The sequence below is a fragment of the Phaeodactylum tricornutum genome, chromosome 3, assembly GCF_000150955.2.
Source record: "Phaeodactylum tricornutum CCAP 1055/1 chromosome 3, complete sequence".
NCBI classification, from domain to species: Eukaryota; Bacillariophyta; class Bacillariophyceae; order Surirellales; family Neidiaceae; genus Phaeodactylum; species Phaeodactylum tricornutum.
In genome coordinates, this window is record NC_011671.1 from 1,160,392 (window position 1) to 1,180,827 (window position 20,436).

The 20,436-nt window shown below is 52.9% G+C and overlaps 7 protein-coding genes across 7 annotated transcripts; 3 read left to right on the forward strand and 4 right to left on the reverse strand.

Moving 5' to 3' along the window:
* Positions 1 to 183: 183 nt before the first annotated feature.
* PHATR_10362 (predicted protein) lies at positions 184 to 1,080 on the reverse strand (the record flags this gene model as incomplete). Its single annotated transcript, XM_002186445.1, has 1 exon — positions 184 to 1,080. A coding segment is annotated over one exon (897 nt), but the record flags the coding sequence as incomplete, so codon positions are not given.
* Positions 1,081 to 1,796: 716 nt separating this feature from the next.
* Positions 1,797 to 3,790, forward strand: UGDH1 (UDP-glucose 6-dehydrogenase). Its single transcript, XM_002186159.1, has 2 exons — positions 1,797 to 2,057; positions 2,312 to 3,790. The coding sequence occupies exons 1-2, from the start codon at positions 1,965 to 1,967 to the stop codon at positions 3,644 to 3,646; spliced, it is 1,428 nt and encodes a 475-aa protein (XP_002186195.1). The 5' UTR covers positions 1,797 to 1,964; the 3' UTR covers positions 3,647 to 3,790.
* A 65-nt stretch (positions 3,791 to 3,855) lies between these two features.
* On the reverse strand, positions 3,856 to 5,685 carry gshB (glutathione synthase. glutathione synthetase. GSH synthetase). Its single transcript, XM_002186446.1, has 2 exons — positions 4,961 to 5,685; positions 3,856 to 4,873 (listed from the first exon to the last, which is right to left on the reverse strand). The coding sequence occupies exons 1-2, from the start codon at positions 5,663 to 5,665 to the stop codon at positions 3,875 to 3,877; spliced, it is 1,704 nt and encodes a 567-aa protein (XP_002186482.1). The 5' UTR covers positions 5,666 to 5,685; the 3' UTR covers positions 3,856 to 3,874.
* A 468-nt stretch (positions 5,686 to 6,153) lies between these two features.
* On the forward strand, positions 6,154 to 10,611 carry PHATR_44165 (predicted protein; the record flags this gene model as incomplete). The annotated part of the gene is made up of 3 exons (XM_002186160.1): positions 6,154 to 6,279; positions 6,520 to 8,004; positions 8,093 to 10,611. The coding sequence occupies 3 exons, from the start codon at positions 6,154 to 6,156 to the stop codon at positions 10,550 to 10,552; spliced, it is 4,071 nt and encodes a 1,356-aa protein (XP_002186196.1). The 3' UTR covers positions 10,553 to 10,611.
* Positions 10,612 to 10,634: 23 nt separating this feature from the next.
* PHATR_33535 (predicted protein) lies at positions 10,635 to 11,708 on the reverse strand (the record flags this gene model as incomplete). The annotated part of the gene is made up of 1 exon (XM_002186447.1): positions 10,635 to 11,708. One exon carries the CDS (start codon positions 11,706 to 11,708, stop codon positions 10,635 to 10,637), a length of 1,074 nt encoding a protein of 357 aa, XP_002186483.1.
* A 1,195-nt stretch (positions 11,709 to 12,903) lies between these two features.
* PHATR_41807 (predicted protein) lies at positions 12,904 to 14,127 on the forward strand (the record flags this gene model as incomplete). The annotated part of the gene is made up of 1 exon (XM_002186161.1): positions 12,904 to 14,127. One exon carries the CDS (start codon positions 12,904 to 12,906, stop codon positions 14,125 to 14,127), a length of 1,224 nt encoding a protein of 407 aa, XP_002186197.1.
* A 4,664-nt stretch (positions 14,128 to 18,791) lies between these two features.
* PHATR_44168 (predicted protein) lies at positions 18,792 to 20,119 on the reverse strand (the record flags this gene model as incomplete). Its single annotated transcript, XM_002186448.1, has 1 exon — positions 18,792 to 20,119. The coding sequence occupies one exon, from the start codon at positions 20,117 to 20,119 to the stop codon at positions 18,824 to 18,826; it is 1,296 nt and encodes a 431-aa protein (XP_002186484.1). The 3' UTR covers positions 18,792 to 18,823.
* Positions 20,120 to 20,436: the final 317 nt, after the last annotated feature.

Genomic DNA, 20,436 nt, shown 5'->3' on the forward strand with positions numbered 1-20,436 from the left:
TCGCTGACTGTTGGGTGACACGGGTACTCCTTGTCCGGTGACGGCTTCTTTGGCCAAATCGACGAATCGATTGGACATGGTGGGGATCATGGACGGTACTGTTGCGTGCTCCGTGGCGGCGGACTGAGAAACGGTTGACGCCGGAGTTCCGTTTCCCGGCACGCTGGTGGCGGACGCTGCCGCGAGGAAGGACCGGAATTGGTGCCAGTAGGCGGCTCCACCCTGCAACCAGGTTTCGTTGTGGGTTCCTCCGTCGACGACGTGCATTTTGGCCAATCGCGAGGATTTGGAAGCCCGATAGAGTCGTTGCATGTGGGATGGCGGCACGAGTTCGTCGGCGGATCCCGCGAGGTAGAGTAGGGGAGCCGTGAGGGACGGCACCAGTGTGGTGGAATCCCAGCCAATTTTGAGGACGAACGGTTTAATGGGTGTCAAAAAGGGCATGAGTTGATCGACCATATCGGCAATGGAGGTGAAGGTATTTTCGACGACGACACCAGCGAGTCGTATTTGTTGCCTTTGTGCGTAATCGGCGAGATGGAGTGCGACGGCCCCGCCGAGGGATCTTCCAAACACAAAAATGCGTTGCGGATCGATGCGGTAGGTTGCCGCCGTCGGTTCTTGTGCGCGGCGGAGGAGGTAGTGGAGGGCGGCCTCGGCGTCCCGGCGCAACCCCGTTTCCGTGGGTGGGACCGGGTCGGAATCACCATAGCCCCGGTACTCGACGAGCAAGACGTGGGCTTGTAAGTTTTGCACCATTTGGAGTGCGTTGGGCAGACGCAGACCAATGTTGCCGGCGTTGCCGTGAAAGAATATGAGCGTGGGCGTGTTGTTGTTGTTGTTGTTGTGAGTGGATGAAAGGGTATCCTGGTCCGACAAAAAGGGGAGGAACCATGCGTGAATGTGTACCCCGTCGGCACAGGGAATGCGGAGATTGTCAAAGGGAATGTTGCGTTCGTCCGGAGAGCGGTAGCCTCGCGGGTTGTCCCGGGGTCGTTTGGGAATCCCTCCAATTTCGGGAAAGTACAGGAGCGAATCTTGTTTGGCGTAGAGGATTCCACCCGCGACGGCAACGATTCCGACCGTCACGGCTCCGGCCCGCCAACACCAGGGCAGTACCGAGCTAAGGACCGTGGCCGAGCTGTCGGACGGAGGCATGGGTGGGATTGGTGCCGAACGCGTCGCGTTGGAGACCGAGCAATGGATAGAGATCGCGCCGCGTGTGAATGGCACGGCACGGGACGATTGGTTCACGGTCAACACCAAAAGAAACTCTGCAAGACAAGGATCGACCGCGACGCGAGCGTTCTGGGAACACGGGACTGTCTAGTCTACTCTCCTGCCCAACCAGAAGGCCGGGCCACAGTGGTGTGTGGTGGTGGAAACGGTACCTGTCGCCGATATCCACCGTGACGACAACTTGGGCGAACGACTCGATTCGGGGTGTGTGTGTGTGTGTGTGTATTGGTAGGGGTAGGGGTAGTTTGGGAGGGTAAGTCACCTTTTGTAACCCTACCCTTCCAACCTATTGGGCACGCCCATGGACACCCGTGATTGACGTCCCGTGGCACCGGCGTGGGCCATGTACTCGGCAATGTCTCACGGTCATTGGTAATGGGGTACGGTCATTCCCGAGCCAATCACCGTGTCCCTCCTCGCACTCGCGCGCGACGGAAGTTCCAATCCCCAATATAAGGTACCCACACACACACACACACACACACACACACACACGTGATATGCGTTGGTACGGACAGCTCCCACCCAAACCAACATCGTACTCTTTACTCTAGACGCACGGAATACAAACGGTACAACTCCCATCTTCCGTCGTCCCCATTGTCCTTTATCGTTGCATACTGTTTCACGTTCCAACGGATCGTCACACAAAGATAGCATAGTTGCTGCCCATTACCACTACAAAGTATTATAATCCAAACTACAATCAAACGACACTTGAAAGTATGAGTGACGACTGGGATCTCAAGATCTGTTGCATGGGCGCCGGCTACGTCGGAGGTCCCACCATGGCCGTGATTGCCAAACAATGTCCCAAGGTCCGTCAATGTCGCTGTCAATCGAGCCCTGTCGATCGGTGTATAGTTGTACAGAGTTTGTCTGTGTGTGCGTGTGTGTGTATTGTGGTATCTTTGGTCGACTGCACCCGCAGTACTCGCGACTGCAGACCAATCAACCGACCAATCGATTCCTGGTATATTCCATGCCAACCAGGAAGTCACGCCACGCCGCATCGTGAATTCTCTCTAAAACACACACACTCACACGTAATCCTACTCCTCCACCTTTCTAGATCCGCGTCTGCGTCGTCGATCTTTCGCAAAAGCAGATTGATGCCTGGAACACTGACGAGTTGCCCATTTACGAGCCGGGTCTTTTGGAAGTCGTCCAAGTCTGTCGCGGCAAGAATCTCTTCTTCTCGACGGACATTGACGCCGAGATTCAAAAGGCCGACGTCGTATTCATCTCCGTCAATACCCCCACCAAAACGCAGGGAATCGGAGCCGGACGGGCCGCCAACATCAAGAACTGTGAACTCTGTGCGCGCAAGATTGTGGAAGTATCCACCACCAACAAAATTGTCGTCGAGAAGAGTACCGTACCCGTGCGTACCGCACAGGCCATTACGCGGGTCCTCAAATCCAACGAAAAAGGACTCGAGTTCCCCGTACTCTCCAACCCAGAGTTCCTCGCCGAAGGAACGGCCATGGCCGACCTCATGAACCCCGATCGCGTACTCATTGGTGGACAGCAGAACGAAGCCGGTCTCAAGGCCGCACAAACACTCGTTAGTGTCTACGCAAACTGGGTCCCCCGCGAACAGATTCTTACCACCAACTTGTGGAGTTCCGAACTTTCCAAGTTAGTGGCCAACGCATTTCTGGCTCAGCGCGTTTCCTCCATTAACTCCATTTCGGCGCTCTGTGAAGCCACCGGAGCCGACGTTTTGGAAATCTCACGAGCCGTCGGAATGGACGCCCGCATCGGCAATCGCTTCCTACAACCCTCGGTTGGGTTTGGGGGATCCTGTTTCCAGAAGGACATTCTCAACCTAGTCTATCTCTGCGAAACATACGGTTTGGACGAGTGCGCCACCTACTGGAATCAGGTCATTCTCATGAACGACTACCAGAAGAAACGCTTTTCCGAAAAGATTGTGGCCAAAATGTTCAACACCGTCACGGGCAAGAAAATCGCCTTGATGGGCTACGCCTTCAAGAAGGACACGGGCGACGTCCGCGAGACCCCGTCCATGTTTGTCTTGCGTGACTTGATTCAGGAACAAGCCAAGATCTTTGTCTACGACCCCCAGGTCAGTCGCGAAGACATGTGGTCCGAAATGGACTACACTTGCGGTGTCAACCACCAAAACACGCCCGGCCTCGACGACGCCGTCGTCACCGCCACCGACCCCTACCAAGCCTGTGACGGCGCCCACGCCATGGCCATCCTCACGGAATGGGACGAATTCAAGACCCTCGACTTTGATCGCATCTACAAAAGTATGGCCAAACCCGCTTTCTTGTTCGACGGACGCAACCTTTTGGATCACGAAAAACTCCGCGATATGGGCTTTGAAGTCCACGCCATTGGCAAACCCGATCCCACCGCCTTTACCGATCTCTAAAGGAGAAGTAACCGTATAGTGGTTCCTTGCGTGGAGGCGTGGGTCATCGGGTGAGAGCCACAACCCCCCGATATTTGATGCCGCACTCTTGATACAAAAGCACGAAATCCGTAAACAGTAAACAAGCAAACAAAGGTTGTTTGTACGTCTACGTGCGTGTGTGTGTACTGATGTTATTGTGTACTAGTGTAAAGTATGTATGCGTGCGTGTGTGTGTACGTGAATAAGTTAGCAAAGATACGGACTCGACAAAGTGGCAAAGCCCGAGGCGACGCCGCCCTCGTCCACGTTGGCAAATTTAGTCCGCAGGAGAAAGCCGGCGTACTCGTTGTGCACGACGGTACCGTCCGCGTCGCACACAATGGTTCCGAAGCATCCAAATTCGGAAACGCTATCCCCCGTGCCTTCCACGCGACCGGAACGCAAAAGCACGGCACGCTGGGTCGGGGGGAAGAGTCGTTCCATGAGAATGTATTCACCGAGTTTGGCGTCCAAAACCATCGTTTCGGGGTTGGCGTCGTCGCGGACAACGTTTTCCCGGAGTTTGGCGGCGAGGCGTTCGCCGTAAAAGTTGTAGCCACCGCCTTCACGTTGCGGTTTCAACACAAAGCGTCCGGCGGCTCCTTCGTCCAGCACGGCCCGGATGGCGGCAAGATCTTCGGCCGATGCGTCGTCTCCGAGAGAATACAGACCGGCAAAGGCCTCACGCATCTTCGTGACGGCTTCAGCGTCGTCGGGGAAGAAGCGTTCCAACACTTGGACGCGGGCCAGTTCTTGTTGGACCTTTTTGGTGCCCGCCAGGTGGTACCCCAACGAAGGGCATTTGGTGGCGATGGATTGTTCAAGCGTCGCCCGCGCTTGCCACTCCACCCCGGCGTCGCCGTCGGGATAATCCGTCGGGGCGTATCCCGCACGAAAGTACACTACCGAAATGGGTTCGTCGTCCACGTACAAAATACCGGTCGTTGGGTCCACCCGCGCGACTTGCCCCAGTTTTGTGAGAGTCCGTCGCAGCACGGGGATCTTGTGGTCCTGCCAGAGTCGAAATTCGAGCATGCGCTGATCCACCGTGTTGGACTCACCTTCTTGTACCACAAATAAGACGGAGGTCTTTCCCACCATGCTATTGTTGTCGTTGTCGTCGCGGTGCCGCCGTTCAAAGCGATCCAGGGCAATCTTCATAGCGAGTGGCAAGCGTTCCAACGTTGGATTATCCGGAACGCCGTCCTCGATTCCAGAAGTGTCCGTGGAAGAGGATGTGGATTGCCCCGTGACGGCTTGTACGTTTTGCGCCAAAAAGGGTCGGGTAGCAACGTCCCAGCGGGTGACCAAATGCTGGTGGAGGCGGGCGACCTGGGCCCCGAGGGCCCCAAAGCTGGACGCAATCGTATTAAGCTCGACCTGCTTAATAGCGTTGTTTTCGTGCAACATGTAATCGGAGCGGTGTATCCCGAGTCGATCGGCTCGTTGGGCAAAGGTGCGGTCCGTGTGGTTTTCGTCGGCACCGTATATTTGCTGGTAGAGTCGGAGTAGTTGAGCCGTGAAGGGATCGGCCTGAGCGACGGCCCCACCGAGGGTGTCGGTCAAGAATCCGGAATCTCGGGATATACGATCCACGAGAGTGTTAAAGTACGGCGCGACGGTTTGAGCTTGCCGGAATGCGGCGCGGGGATAGGCGTTGGGTAGGAGTGAAATAGGGGCGCATTCAAAGATCGAGGAGCCGTCGTCGCGACGTTTTTCGATCTGCAAGCCGTGCGCGGAGGCGAAAGAGTTGGCGGTTTCCGCGAGCAACTCGAGCGGGAGAGACGCTTCGAGTGTTGTTGTTGTCGTCGTCGTCATGGGGGAAGCAGCAGTGGACGAAGGACTCCAGGCGGAAGAGAAGGCGATCCCGAAAGCCAGGGAGAGCGTCAGCGTGCGTCCGAGACGAAGCACGGAAGAGGTGGGAGAGGCGAATGTTTGGCTGGTGAAGAAATTATGAGAAATCGCTGGTTGAGGTACCAAATAACTCTGTTGGAACATTATCTGACCGTGAGAATAAGTTGTCGGTCGAAGGAACAAAAGAATGCACAGGAAGCGCCTCGTCTCGAGCGTGTGGTGTCGATCGCCGTCTCCCAAAGCGCATTCGACAGCCGTCACGAGTCACACCGGTATCGAAACACTGCGTGAGCTGCCTTGCCTGTCTGTCTGCTTGCCCGCATGCTTGCCTTCCAACACAACCACGCCGCACAACCTCGCTTCGGAAGGAAGCGTCCAGAAGTTCTTCGTGCTTCCTCTGGATAAGGTGGGGTTCGATGCTCCGAATTCATACTGGAATTCAGAATCTATCATTTCCCATTTCCTTTTTCTAGCATTTCGATGGTTTCTGTTCGAATTCTACCCTCTCTACAATACTGCATATCAATGTAAGCTAAAGTTTTCAAATGAGGCCAACCCGGAACTGAACGCCCACTCGGATTTTTCGACCCGAACGAAAGACGCCATCCGTGGTACAAAACTCGCTTTCGACCATGGACGACGATCCTTCGACGAGTCTCAGCCCTCCGGCGACGCCATCTTTGGTGGAAGACGTGACGCCAGTCAAACTTAGGAACGGAGAAAATGAGACGCCCCCGCGTCTCATGATTAGCAAAATGGTACGTTGCGTTGTCGCGACGCCGTGTCGGACCCGTCGTCAGTCCACGATGTGTCGCGGTACGGTACCCCGCACCAGCACCTCTCTGTCCCTCTTGTCGGCACGGGGCATTGCAACACGCATGCATGCATGACTATGCATATACTAACTTGAATAGACGCTTACTCACTAAATCAATCACTTTCTCGATCAATCAAATGACTCAACTCCCTCCATCTCGCTGTTCCCTTTGGTATGTCAGGAACTGGAGAATTTCAAGTCCTACGCCGGCGTCAAAACGATTGGACCCTTTCACAAATGCTTTTCCGCCGTGGTGGGGCCGAACGGTTCCGGCAAGTCGAACGTCATTGACGCCATGTTGTTCGTCTTCGGCAAGCGCGCCAAGAAACTCCGCCTCAACAAGGTCTCGGAGCTTATCCACAAGTCGCAGGATCACAGTGACTGTGTCTCGGCGCGGGTCTCGGTATATTTCCAGGAAATTATCGATACCGGCCCCGGTGATACCGATTACGTCGTCGTCCCGAAGACGGACTGCGTCGTTACACGCGTCGCCCGTCAGGACAATTCATCCACCTACAAGATTCAGGGAAAGTCCTGTCAATTCAAGGACGTCGCGGCCTACCTAGACAGTAAAGGTATTGATCTAGACAATAACCGCTTTCTCATTCTTCAAGGAGAAGTCGAAATGATCTCCATGATGCCACCCAAGGGAAAGACTGATCAGGATGAAGGTTTACTCGAATACCTGGAAGACATCATTGGAAGCAACAAGTATCTCGAACAAACCAACGAAGCGGCACTCCAGGTGGAAGCCTTGTCGGAACTCCGTCAGGAAAAACTCAACCGTGTCAAAGCCGTAGAAAAGGAAAAGGACAATCTCCAGGCGGCCAAACTCGAAGCCGAAGCCTTGCTCGGCAAAGATCGCGAGATCCGTCGCAAGCAGAACGTTCTCTACCAAATCCACGCCGCTCACGCCTCACGGGATGCGCAGCACGCCACCTTGCAACAGACCGCGGCCGCCACCAAGCTCGACGCCGCCCGCCAAAAACTCCAGGCCGCCAACGACCGCGTCCACGAAATTGAAAACGGACACGCCGCGCAGAAACTCGCCTACGAGAAAATTCACGCGGAACTCGTACAGACCAAGGAAGAGTTCGCCGCCTACGAGCGTCGGGATATTAAGCTACGCGAAGAAATCAAGCACGAGAAAGCGCAACGCAAAAAGTTGGTGGCAAAAATGGCCAGTGAGGCACAAAAACACGAGCAAGCCGTTCAAAAGGGGCAGGATGCAACCGAGGCCATTCCAACGTTGGAACAAGAGATTGTCACTCTGACGGATGACAAAGCGACGGAAGATGCCAAATTGGAGGACATTTACGAAGCCATGAAAGGCGTAACACAGCAGCTTCGTGGCGAGCTCGAAACTAAAACGCAGGAACTCGCGCCCGTCCACCAGGAACGCGCCGTCTTTCAAGCCAGGCTCGACACCGCTCTGACGCAGGTTCAATTGTTGGAAGGCTCTACCACGCGAGCGAAGGAAAAACTGCTTCAGGCCGAAACCGAACTCGCTTCGATTAATCAGACGCAGCAGTCGAAACGGGAGGAACTCATTGCGGCACAAGACGAACTCCAGCAGGCGCAGGAACGTATCACGCAGGCGGAAGGCGAAGAAACGGTCCTCGCTACAAAAGAAGTCCAAATCTCCCAACGTAACAAGGATTTGTTGGTACGTGACATGGTTCGGTGGTGATCATCGTTGTGTACTCTATGTATGTTGTGACGCTGACCCTGTTTCGTTGACTTTTTGATACCAGGCCCGCGCCGAAGAAGCAAAGGCTGCATTGCAGTCCAAGGGCGGGGGTCGATCGAGTGCGGTCAAAGGAGTTCTGCAAGCGGCACGCAAGGGAGGTGAGCTCGGGAATGTTGGTGTCCTCGGTCGTCTCGGAGATCTGGCCACGATTCCGGAAGACTATGACGTGGCCGTTTCCACCGCTTGTGGGATGCTTGATCACATTGTGGTACAAACGACAGCGGGTGCGCAGCGCTGCCTCGAGTTCTTACGCAAACACGGACTGGGCCGCGCAAACTTTATTCCTCTCGATAAGATGAAAAAAGGAGCGCACGACCGAGTCGTCGAGACTCCGGAAGGCGCCCGTCGCTTATTCGAACTCATCCAGCCTTCCAATTTTGCTATTCTTCCCGCAATCTTTCTCGGCGTTGGTGATACTTTAGTAGCTCCGGATCTCGAAACCGCCACACGCTGGGCCTACGAATTCGGTAAACGTTGGCGCGTAGTCACACTGGATGGCAAGTTGATTGAAACGGCGGGAACCATGTCGGGAGGTGGCAAGAGCCTTCGCCGTGGTGGTATGCGATTGGCCAACGCTCGTTCCAAGAGTACCGCAGATAGTACTGCGGATGAAGAAGAATCCATGGATTGCCAAAAGTTGCAAGATGAAGCCACAAAGGCCCAGGAGCTGTTGCAGCAGGTTCGCTTGCGCCGTAAGGAACTTACAGACGAGGTCCGGGGACTGAAAAAGCGTGTTAAAGCTCTAGAGGTTGTCCTCCCCAAACTTGCCATGGAAATTGAGGGATGCGATACGACGAGGAAAAACTTGACAGAGTCGATCCCTGGTCTCCGCGCGCAGTCTGAACTGAGCCAAAAGGACGCCGCCAAACTCGTCGACCTTACCCGTGAAGTGGAAAAGTGCAAAACAGACATGGCATCGTGTTCCATGCTGGCCTCCAAACTCGAAACAGAGGTAGCTCGTCTCCAAAAGGCTATTCTAGATGCTGGTGGAACAAAGCTCAAGAAGCAACAAGCTGCGTGCGAAAAGGTTTTGTCTGTCCTCAATGATGCGGAGAAGGCGCTCAACTCAGCCAAGGTCGCTATCACAACGTCTGAGAAAGCTGCGACAAAAGCCGAAAAGAACAAGGCTGCAGCCGAAGAGCAGCTCGAAAAGTGCAAGGTCTTGTTGGGAGAAAAGGCTGCCGAATTCAAAGCGCTCGAAGAGGATGCTTTCCACGTCATGCAAGCATTCGAAAAGGTCAAAGAAGTGGAGGCCGAAAAGCGTGAAGCACTAGAAGCCGTCTCGAAGGAATCGGAAGAGCTGCGAAAGTCACAGTCCGAAGTCAAATTTGTGGAAGTTGATCTCGTTGGTCAAGTTGACGCCTTTGCAAAGCAAATTTCCGACGCCGAGAAAAAGATTCAACACTGGTCCAACGAGATCGAAAAGCTACGCGCCGTTGCCAATGACGACGACGACTTTGACATGTCGGACGACGAAGAAGAGGAAGTGTCGACGAAGCTAAAGCACGACATTGTCGACGAAGCAGAGGATGTTGATATGGAAGACGACAGCAATGTAGCAAACGCCGATACGGAACGACAACCGCTCGAAAAAATACCAAAGAGTTCGTTGCCCACCCTCTCCGAAGCCGCATTGCGACAATACAACAAAGACGAAATCAAAGAAGAAATCACGGTATTGGAAACAGAGCGAAATGCGATTGCGAAGAATGCCAATATGGGGGCCATTGCCGAATACCGTAAGAAGGAGGCCGATTACCTTGCCCGAGTCACCGAGCTGGATGGCGTATCTGAGGAGCGCAACGCCGTACGCAAGACTCATGAAGAACTTCGTCGGCTGCGTTTAGAAATGTTTATGGATGGCTTCGGACAAATTACGTTGAAACTGAAGGAAATGTATCAAATGATTACCCTTGGAGGCGATGCAGAGTTGGAGCTTGTCGATTCGCTCGATCCGTTTTCCGAAGGTATTGTCTTTTCGGTACGGCCACCAAAAAAGTCTTGGAAAAACATCAGCAACTTATCCGGTGGCGAAAAAACACTGTCATCGCTGGCTTTGGTCTTTGCCCTGCATCATTACAAGCCAACTCCCTTATACGTAATGGACGAAATCGATGCCGCCCTTGACTTTAAGAACGTTTCAATCGTGGCGAACTACATCAAAGAGCGGACCAAGAATGCACAATTTATTATCATCTCCCTGCGCAACAACATGTTCGAGCTTGCGGATCGACTAGTAGGAATCTACAAAACAAACAATGCCACCAAATCTGTCACCATTAATCCACGAGCTTTTGGTGTCGATGCCCAGCAGAATGGACAAATTCCGACGACTCCGGCGTTGTCGGAACGAACAAATGCGGGCGGAGCCGACCGATCCGCTTCAGCCGTAAAGGACACATCGGTACGGCGACGAGTTCCGTTCGAGGGGAGTTCGGAGGATGTCAAAATTTCGGAAGCCTAAATATCTGGGGATCAGTACTATATCTATTGCTGCCTCAATATAGTATTTGTATGTAGCTGTGTGTGGAGCAATATTAATCAGTCTACCAGGCAACTTCATTGGTCCAGTAGGAGCGCACACTGGTAGTCACAGCGGCGTCGGCCTCTACCTGGTTGGTGTCAACCAGCCACGCCATGAGCCGTTCGTAGTAGTCACTGGCCATGTTGCTGTCGTTCGGAAACGCGGGAAGCGTTGCCCGTAACGTCTCGTCCATGATTTGACGCTGGACTTCGTCGATTTCCTGTTCACTCGTATCCCCGTCCTTTCCTTGGGTATACTGTTGATAATAGGACTTGGCGAGCTCTGGACGTTGATGGATGATTCCCGTAGCTTTGCGCAACGCCAAGACCAGTTTCCTCAATTGTGGCTGTAACGCCAAGAATTTTTCTGGTGTCGTAAAGAGGACGAGTTGACAGACATCGGGGACGCCCCATTCCTTAAGACTGAAAAAGTCTACCGGCACACCACGGGCCGTCGCTTCGGGAATCTCAAAGTTCCAAAAGATGAGCGCCGCCACGTCGGCCTTTTTCGATTCCAACGCATCCGTGTGAAAGAAACCGCCGTTGTATTTTCCGTACGATTCCAAATCACAATCATATTTTCCGTCGGCCTGGACCATGGTATTGACAATAGCGGGTCCCCCGGGTCCCGGAGCTCCGGGATAGCCAATGATCTTGCCACACATGTCGCGGGGTCGCCGAATTTCGCCGTCGGTTCGGTACATGACCCCACCGTCCGAGTGAAAGAATCGCGCAAAGCCCAAGACCGGCTTGCCACGCGCCGCGTCTTGTGCCAAATGCAAAGGTTCCGTTACCGCCACATCCAGACGACCTTGCAGGATCTCTTCCTCGGCTTCCCAGTGATCTTTCGGTTCGATAAGGTGCACGTCGAGACCGTAATCTCGGAAGATTCCGTGCTGTTGTGCGACAATCAAGGGCAAATGATCCGGATTGGTGAACCACTCCAGACCAATACGCAAGGATACCGGCAGCGTAGCGTTAGCGTTTGTGTTGATGGCGTCGCATTCTTGTTCACGAGCCGCCGTGACGAGGAAGGAGGAGTTTGGAGTAACGGCTAGCACAACAGATACGCCGAGCAAGATTCCCCACCAATCCATCTTGGGAAAAGGCGACAAGTGTGCTCGTCTGCGTGCATCACCGTGCCCATTCTGCAGTCTCGACATGCCGAACAATGGATTGACTGTGAGGTAGAAAGAAAGGAATGACGGTGCACAACGGTTGGTACGAGAGAGGGAGAGCAAGGCAAGAACAGGCGGACAGCGGTACCAACAGCAACTGTTACGTACATTTGGACTCGAATTGACTGTGAATACCGGTGTGTACGGGGTGGGTATCTTGGCGAGTTTGGTGACGACAAGATGGATTCTTCGTTTCGGTAGCGTCTGACAGGCATCCGCTACCCGACGAATCGGCGTGCCTGTCTGTCGTCGACCGAATCAACGCCGGACCGACTCCCGCTGCGACATTGACAAGGACGCGTGCGCTTTTGCGAACGCGCTTGACTGTGACCAACACAGCACGCATGTCTCTCTCCCACTTGTTCGAGCTGACTGTGACGAGCCATTCGGCTTTCTCAATCGCATTGCGGAAACGTATCGATCGACCCACTCTCTCTGTAGCACGGACGTATCGTCCTTGCTACAACTTACTCGTTACTTGTTGTATACCTAACTTACTCGTTTGCATCGCGAGATTCGTATTTGCCCGTCACTTGATATCCGTTACGGCACGTACGAACGAGGTTCTAGTCTTTCACGACTCGTTTGTGCTTCCGTGAATTCTCAAGGGTTCCGAGCTTTGGTTTTGCTGCGATCGGAATCTACGAGCTTGGCGAACACCATGGAATCGGCTACTGCTACTGCTACCGCTTCTTCCACAACCTTTATGCCGAATGTTTACTCGTTGGGTTACCAAGTGGGGCGCTTTGTGCACACGGTCTGGAAGGATGCTTCCTCCTCAACCTCGACTTCCCGTTTTCCCACGCTCGGCGAAATCTGGAACTTTTCTCGGAGCTTCCCGGCTCTCTATAAGACTTGGTGGATTGATCTATACACCAACGACCCCGTGCACGTCATTGTGGAAACAACGTTGCTCATTTCGATTGTTTATATTCTAGTCAGTCGCTCCAAGGATTGGCGCGAGCTCGAAAAGGAAAAACTCACGGAATCGGAAGAACAAGACCTGTTGCTCGAGTGGAAGAACCACGCACGTCAACCTCTCGCCCCATCGACACCCGCCAATGCCGATGACGAAATGAATGACGTTGTGGTGCACGCCATGCACGGCCGTACCATGGAGATCACCACGTCGGAAATTACTGAAAAACGGACCGTGCTCAACTTTGCCACCTTTGATTTCCTCGGCATGTCCGCCGCACTCTCCTCCAATACTCACAATCCTGTCAAGCAAGCGGCCCAAGAAGCCCTCGATAAGTACGGTTGTGGGAGTTGCGGCCCTCGAGGATTCTACGGTACGGTAGATGTACACTTGCATTTGGAAAAAGCCTTTGCCGACTTTACCGGCACAGCCGATTCCATTCTTTACAGTGACGGAGCCAGCACATGTTCTTCCACCGTCGCCGCATTTTGCAAACGTGGTGACCTTATTGTAGCTGATCGCGGTATCTATGAACCGCTGCTTACGGGCGTCAGCTTATCGCGGGCTCACGTCAAATGGTTTCGACACAACGACATGCAAGATTTGCGACGCGTTTTGGAACAAGTTCGCGAGACGGACCAGCAACTGAAACGCCCACAGAACGCGCAACGACGATTTCTCGTCGTAGAAGGCTTGTACAAGAACACCGGAACGATTGTGCCATTGGATGAACTGGTGGCACTCAAACACGAGTTCAGTTATCGACTCATTTTGGACGAATCATTCTCGTTCGGAGTGTTGGGTAAAACGGGTCGGGGCGTTACGGAACACTTTGGTAAAAAACTCATGCACGACGCCGAAATTGTTACCATTGGATTGGAAAATTCCATTGGTAGTGTGGGTGGAGTGACGGTCGGCACGGAGGAAGTCGTCGACCACCAGCGCTTGAGTGGATCCGGGTACTGCTTCAGTGCATCGTCTCCGCCATTTTCGGCCGCCGCAGCCATGCAGGCGTTGGAACAAATGAAAAAGGATCCGGACCTCTTGCAGCGCCTCCACGACAACCGGACCTACATGTACGAGAAACTCAAAGCGTTCTGTACCAAGTTGGAAGATCTGTTGTTCGTTACCAGCGACGAACGATCGCCAATTATTATGCTTCAAGTGGCCGACATTCCGGAAACCGAGTACCTGGACGAGGTTATTTTTTTGCGGGAAGTGGTACGGGAAAGCTTGTCTCGGGGCTGTGCGTTGGTAGCAACGGGTAGACACATACCAAGTCGTGCAGATCCACCCCCTGGTATCCGCATGGTTGTAACGGCCGCGCATACCTTTGAAGATATCGACAAGGTTTTGACGGTTTTGAACAAATCAGTGGATGTGATTATGAATCGATTCCATGAGGAATCGAAAGAGTAGGTCGTTGCTCGTTCTTGTTTTAAAGAAGTACCGACTTCCTATTTGTGTCAACGAGTATTCCATACCCAAGGACTTCACTGCCTGCATTAACGCATAAAAAAAATATTCATCGAGTCTACTCAAATGCTAGAAAGCAACTGCTCTTAAGATCCGGACACGGAAGTCTTCGCTTTGCGATAAGTCAACAGCAGATCATGGGCAGTGTCCATCCAGACCGTCCTCAAAATAAATGTAGCACTCAATTCGTTGCCCAGGGGTAGCCCGTTGCAAACAATGTCGATTTGGGTCATGGGATCCGTCAACGCTAGTGACGGCATCTTGATACTGAGATACCTTTTAAGTTGCCCGATACGAATAACACCTTGCGTCTCGATTATGTGGGACGCCAATCTCGGCATAGCCAATGTCTCTTCGGCGTGTTCGTCGGGAAGCAATATAAACTTGACTTGTTGTTCCGAGTCCACTACCGACCGTGATCTTTTCGATGACGAGTTGTCCTCGTACTTCTCCATCCTTCGTACACTCAATTTGCGAGCCATTCCTCGGGCCCGGTAAAAAGCCGCCTCTTCCTCTTGCTCCAATAGGACTAAATCTGGAAACAGGACCTTGTCGATTAAGTCCTGCATTCGGTGGTCTGGTAGAGAAAATTTCTCGAGGTTTTTTCCAAGGTACGTTCCACACGTTGGGCATGCAAAATGTTTCTGACTGAACGAAAAAAGTAGACAGGATTTGCAAAATGTATGAAAGCAGTTGGTGGCCGTGTATGGCTCCTTGAAAAGCCCCTGGCAGAAGCCGCAAGTAAGTTGTGCTTGTATGGGTGCCAACGAAAACTCAATCATGCCGTTGGATACAACAGAAGGGGCGAACTCGGGATCCGTTTCCTTGGCTGAGCATTTGCCTCCTTCCATGTCATCTCCCTGCTCCGAACCTTCCAACGAATCACGTCCATCTTCGTTCATCAAAGACTTGCGATATTCTGCTTTTGTCGCTCTTTCCCATATACCCGTCGAGGTCAATTTAGGCTTTCTCTTACTCACGACGGCCCTGTGGTCACGGAGTGGACTTTCGTAGTCGTTGTTGTTGTCGACGGCATGGGGTGCGGAATCCAACCGTAGCGACGGGCGCGCAACGTTGTCCACCACACGGGGTGACCGCCGAGGCCTGGCGTCATTCGAGAGAGTCGTCCTTCGGTGACTGCTGCCGGAAAGCGTCGGAGTAGCAGCTGCCGTTTCTGTCTCGATCGTCGCAATACCTCTGGTTTCAGAAATGTTTGGTCGACTGCGTTTGCCTAGAGAAGGGCGTTTCCTTGGACTACGGTGATCGTTTTTAATTCGCTGGCATTCGAAACAAAAGCCAGCTTTCATGTACGCCGAGAAGGGTTCATCGGGTGCACTGTCGTAGAGGACCAACGGGATCCCCACCTTGCCACATCCGTCTCGTAGACACTTGCTCGTTCCGGCTCCGGAGACTATACGCACGTACGGCGTCTGCTCGGCCTCACGCAACTCACTCCGTGTGGGTGTGATCGAATAATCCAAAATGACGATGCGCCGGCGTACAAGGCGAATCAGGATCTGACCGTCGTGTACTCCTTCCACTGGCGGGACACGGTGGATATAACTCCCCACTTGGGGTCCCAACTGCGTCTCGACTTCTTCGTCAAAGTCCTCCCGATTGAGCACAATCCTGGACTTGCTGGCCTCGGACATGTGTGTTTTGTACACAGGCTTTATAAGTTTTCGCGTATTGTCGAGTCTATACTGGGCAACGGTCTATTCAAGGAATTTAGAGAAAGGCAAACAGGGAAGCTTCTGTTTGGCATGCCGTGATTGCGGGTTCGATTTGAGTTACATCGCCAGCAATGTAAGTTATGTTAACTGAAAGGTATGGTGCCAACCCGGGTTTGAACGCGGGTTTTTGTTACAGCAGTTTTCTAGAGATCCTGCCTGACAGTGAATGCGTCCGTTCCTTGAACCCCACCCTATGCAGCCGCAAACGGTGAACAGCTGGTTGGTCGCGGTATATCGTGTCCGAGCACGACTTTGCTCGTGGAGCATGAATGCCGAATGGGTTGTCGGTTGCGCTTCCCCAACCCATCAAACTGGCTTGAGAGAATGACACCCCCTCTGGTCGCGGTCCCTGACACTATCTCACAGTCCGCACACTGAACACGACCCGCTTCCTTTGGTAGAAACCGCCGCGAGATCGGTAAGGATGCGAATAGGTCGTCGGCGTTTCGGTCTATTCCTCACTCTACTTCTCCAGATCCTGTCTAAGATTACATCGATGGTCATGATGGGAACCACCAACATCCCCCTAGAGATCATTTCACGATGCCAGTGTGGCGGCCTGCAAGTCAGTATCCGGCCTGCAAGTCAGTATCCGGCCAAATCCATCGGCACCAGCGGATAGTCCCGCGCACAGCGCTGTTGATTGCCACTGCCGCCCGTGCCGAAAATATCACAGTTCCGCCTTTACATCGTATCTGGTGGTACCGAAAGATCAGGTTGTTGTGGAAGGAAACTCGGCACAAACGTACCGGGATATTTGTTTCGAACTCGGTATCGTCGAACGGATATTCTGTAACCAGTGTTATTCCAAGATGCTCACCCGTCCCAAGGCTGGGGCAACCTTAATGGACCAAACACTTGTCAATATGGGGCCTTTGTTGGACGATTCTGTTCCGAACAATTATCTCGATTCCTGGAGGACGAGTAGAAGGATATGGCAGCAGTCGTCCGAAACCTCCTGGACGAGGGCCAAACCACAAGCCCCAAGCAACGACGACGACGAAGATACCACTGCTGCCCCTCGCGATGGTAGATTGACCGGGGGTTGCTCTTGTGGGGCATCCCGATTCTATATCGATTACAGTCCGCCCACAGAGTTGCAGCACTGCTACTGCCGTCTGTGCCGTCAACTTTCGGGTGGGCCCTACATGACTTGGGCCCCCTTCGACAATATTGATTTGGCCTGGAACACGGAACCACCATTGGTTCGGACCACACCGCACGGGCAGAGGCACATTTGCACCACGTGCGGAGGCGCACTGAGCATCGTATACGACGATCAACCCAATTTTACGTGGCCATCTGCGGGAAGTCTGGACGACAACAGTTCAGGATCGACCTTGCCGGCTACTACCGCCGAGATGAACCATCATCTCTATCGTGTCTGTCATATATGTTGCAATTACCTGCAAAAATGGTACTCGATACCAGAGGATGGGCTAGAGCGAATAGGAGAAGCATCGTAGTTAACCACTGCAACTTATTTGTGGTAAACTGGTAAAAATCCGAAGTTACGTTGCGTATTGAAATTTCGTTCGAATTTGGCCGCTCGTAGTATAGCAGCCATGTATTATCTATGTGACCGCGGGAATTCCGGTACCAATAGTGCCAGACGAACTACCCCAAAATTCAACGATTCGCGCTTTCTTCTATGCAATGTCCATCGCATCCATATCGGTATTTTCCTTTGCTTGCATCGCCAGGCAGTCCGGACACACGATGTGTTCGATACCACCACTGTAGTCGGTTGTCAGGCAAAGTCGACAATAGCGATCGTCGCATGCCTGACATTGCAGTAAGCAGTCGGGGCAATTTTTTCGCTCACAGAACGTGCAGAGATCGCTACGCTCCTCTTCCTGCTGAAGCTGCACAACAATTTTCGAAACAAAGTGTGTATTGGTTGATCGTCGATTGGATCGCTTGGGAGAAAAATACTGGAGTAACGAATTGGTCGGCATGTTGGACTTCAGCTTGGGTATCGTTTGTACATGATACGCCTTCTGGCAAACGAAGCAGCTGCTCATGGTTTCGTCGTTGTGAGGTAGAGGATCCATAGAGCAGCGCTTTCGTCTCCACCAAGGATTGGAACTGGGAGGAGGCGTCGTGGTCAAAGAGCGATCCGTGGACGACGTAACGTCGGAGTTCAATGTTCCAATGCTGACGATTCCGGGAGAATGGCCGGCGATATATCGTTGTCGCTTGGCTACCGGAGAAAAATCCATCTCGAACACCAATTCCCGCCCACCGGTAACATCCGATGCTGCGTTTGGGCGCTCCGGTGCCGTTCCAGCATTCTCCTGCCGGATGCGTTTGCCGGAACCGGTAGCGTCAACAACCAAAGGATATCCCGTAATAAAGTCCGCTGGTTTCGCGCTATTGAAAGCCGTTGACATTATATTGCTTGGAGTTAGATATGCAAAACACACATTGCGATAGACACTGCTGCCAAAGAAAAGCGACTACTAGAGAGAGAGCTCTAGACTGAATGTAAATACGAAGACTGACAGTGATGATGAAGCAAACCGCTTCTATGTTTCTGCATATTTATACCAAAATATTGGCTTTTGTTGTCGGTGGCTGTCGTATAGTGGTTAGTACCTTCGGTTGTGGTCCGAAAAACCTGGGTTCGATTCCCAGCAGCCACATCAGGTTGTTTTTGTATCGCTCTACTGTTAACTGTAAGTCGTCTTTTTTATCCACTGCTATTGTTACACATAATGTTTGTAAAGATTCGCATGCACGTAGTTTTCACGCGTTTGTTTTGGTTTGCTAGATTTTCAGCCCAGAAAGTCCCTACTGACAATGAACGTTGAACATGATCGCTTCGCTACTGACGAAGTCTTTACTGACAGTGAACGTTGAACTCGCATGCTTCGCAAACGACAAAAATTTAGAATACAGAAATTTTATTTTACCGACAGGTTGGCACAGTACTCGGAAATGGCTTTGGTTGCTTGCGAGTGCGAGTTGCCCGGAGGGGCCGTAGGCGTGTAAGAAGACTGTCGCAACCACAACTGCGAAATCCATTTGTCCTGTTGAGACGTGGCGGACACGGCTTGACCACAGTGCAGTGTTCGTACATCAAAGGGTGCATTGGGAATGCCCCCGGCTGCCGGGAAAAAGAGCAGTGCCGCCCCTCGTCGGGGGCGTACCGCGAGTCGTCCGTTCGTGCCAGTCAAATCGCGAAACATGGTGGCACCGCCTTCGTCCGACTGTAAATCGGTATGATACACCAGAAGGGTTGCCAATCGCTGACCTCCCAGACCAGGATTATTCTCGTTGGGTCCCAAAGCATCCAAGTGCCAGGTGAATTTCTCATTTTTTCGGTAACGAACGGTTTGTGGCTCTTCCCAGCGATCGATACTTTGTAGTCCTAAAAGACGTGACGCCTTGGCCATAAGTTCCGGGACCCCCTCAAAATGATTGTAGTAGGTCGTACTTGTACGCTGTGCTTTGGCGGCAGCGTCCTTACCGACTGTCGGCGACCGGCTTTCCAGAATGTTGTGTTTCTGGTTTTGGGTTGCCAAGGCGACGTATCGATCGCACTCGGCGGCGGTAAAGAAATCATCGATACCCAGCACGAGTGGATCCACATGCAGAATACGAAATTTTTCGAATGGTGGTAGTGCGTCGAGAGGCAGATCCGCACTGGACGGAGTCGACGCGAATGTCGACGCTGGTGGCGTCGACACTGGTCTCCCCGTCGCCGCACTCAATAGATCGTCAAATTCGTTGCGGCTGATGGACGGGGGGTCCTTGGGAGCGACCATGAGTTCATCAAGAGACACTGGTTCGGATGTTTCGTAATTGAAACGTGGCAAGCCGTAAATTTGATCCAATCGTTGATAGATTTCGTTGGGAAGGGGACCGGGTTGTTCCCAATCTTCTGGCGCCGCTACCAGCGTGTCGGCCACGGGCGGTTCCAGACGTGGGAAGACGGCATAATCGTTCGTGGGCGACGGGGGCATGTGGGTTCGGGAAGCACCACCAAATCCTCCACCACCGACTGCAGCGGGGTGACGTTTGGTAGATTTACCCGGTTTTTGGGCCCACAGAGTAGAAACGCATCGGCGCGAAATACGGGCGCCCCGCCGGCTACCACCGTAACAACTACTGCCGTGCAGGCCGACGTTTGGCCTCGATCCCGCCGCCAATCCTGACGACGGGTTGACCATCAAGGACAGGACTAGCCATACCCTCATGATGGTACTGGTGGTACTGATAATGACGGGTCCAGACGGCGTTGGCGTTCACGTTCCTTAGACTCTGTGGAGTAGGCAAGTCGTTGTGTTGGATGTTCGGGGCCCGGTGTCTCTGTCGAGTGTATCCACACAGGAAATCGGTTGATTCCAAGATCGGAGATAGGGTAGGGTATCTGTCGGGATCCCACGAGTGTGGTCCAGATCAAGATCAATACAATTGCAAAGTATTCATTCCCTATTCCGTCTATCCGTCGCAAGCATGGCTCGTGCTTGTTGCACGCATGAGGAGTCTGAAAGGATACCCGGAAAGTACGTCA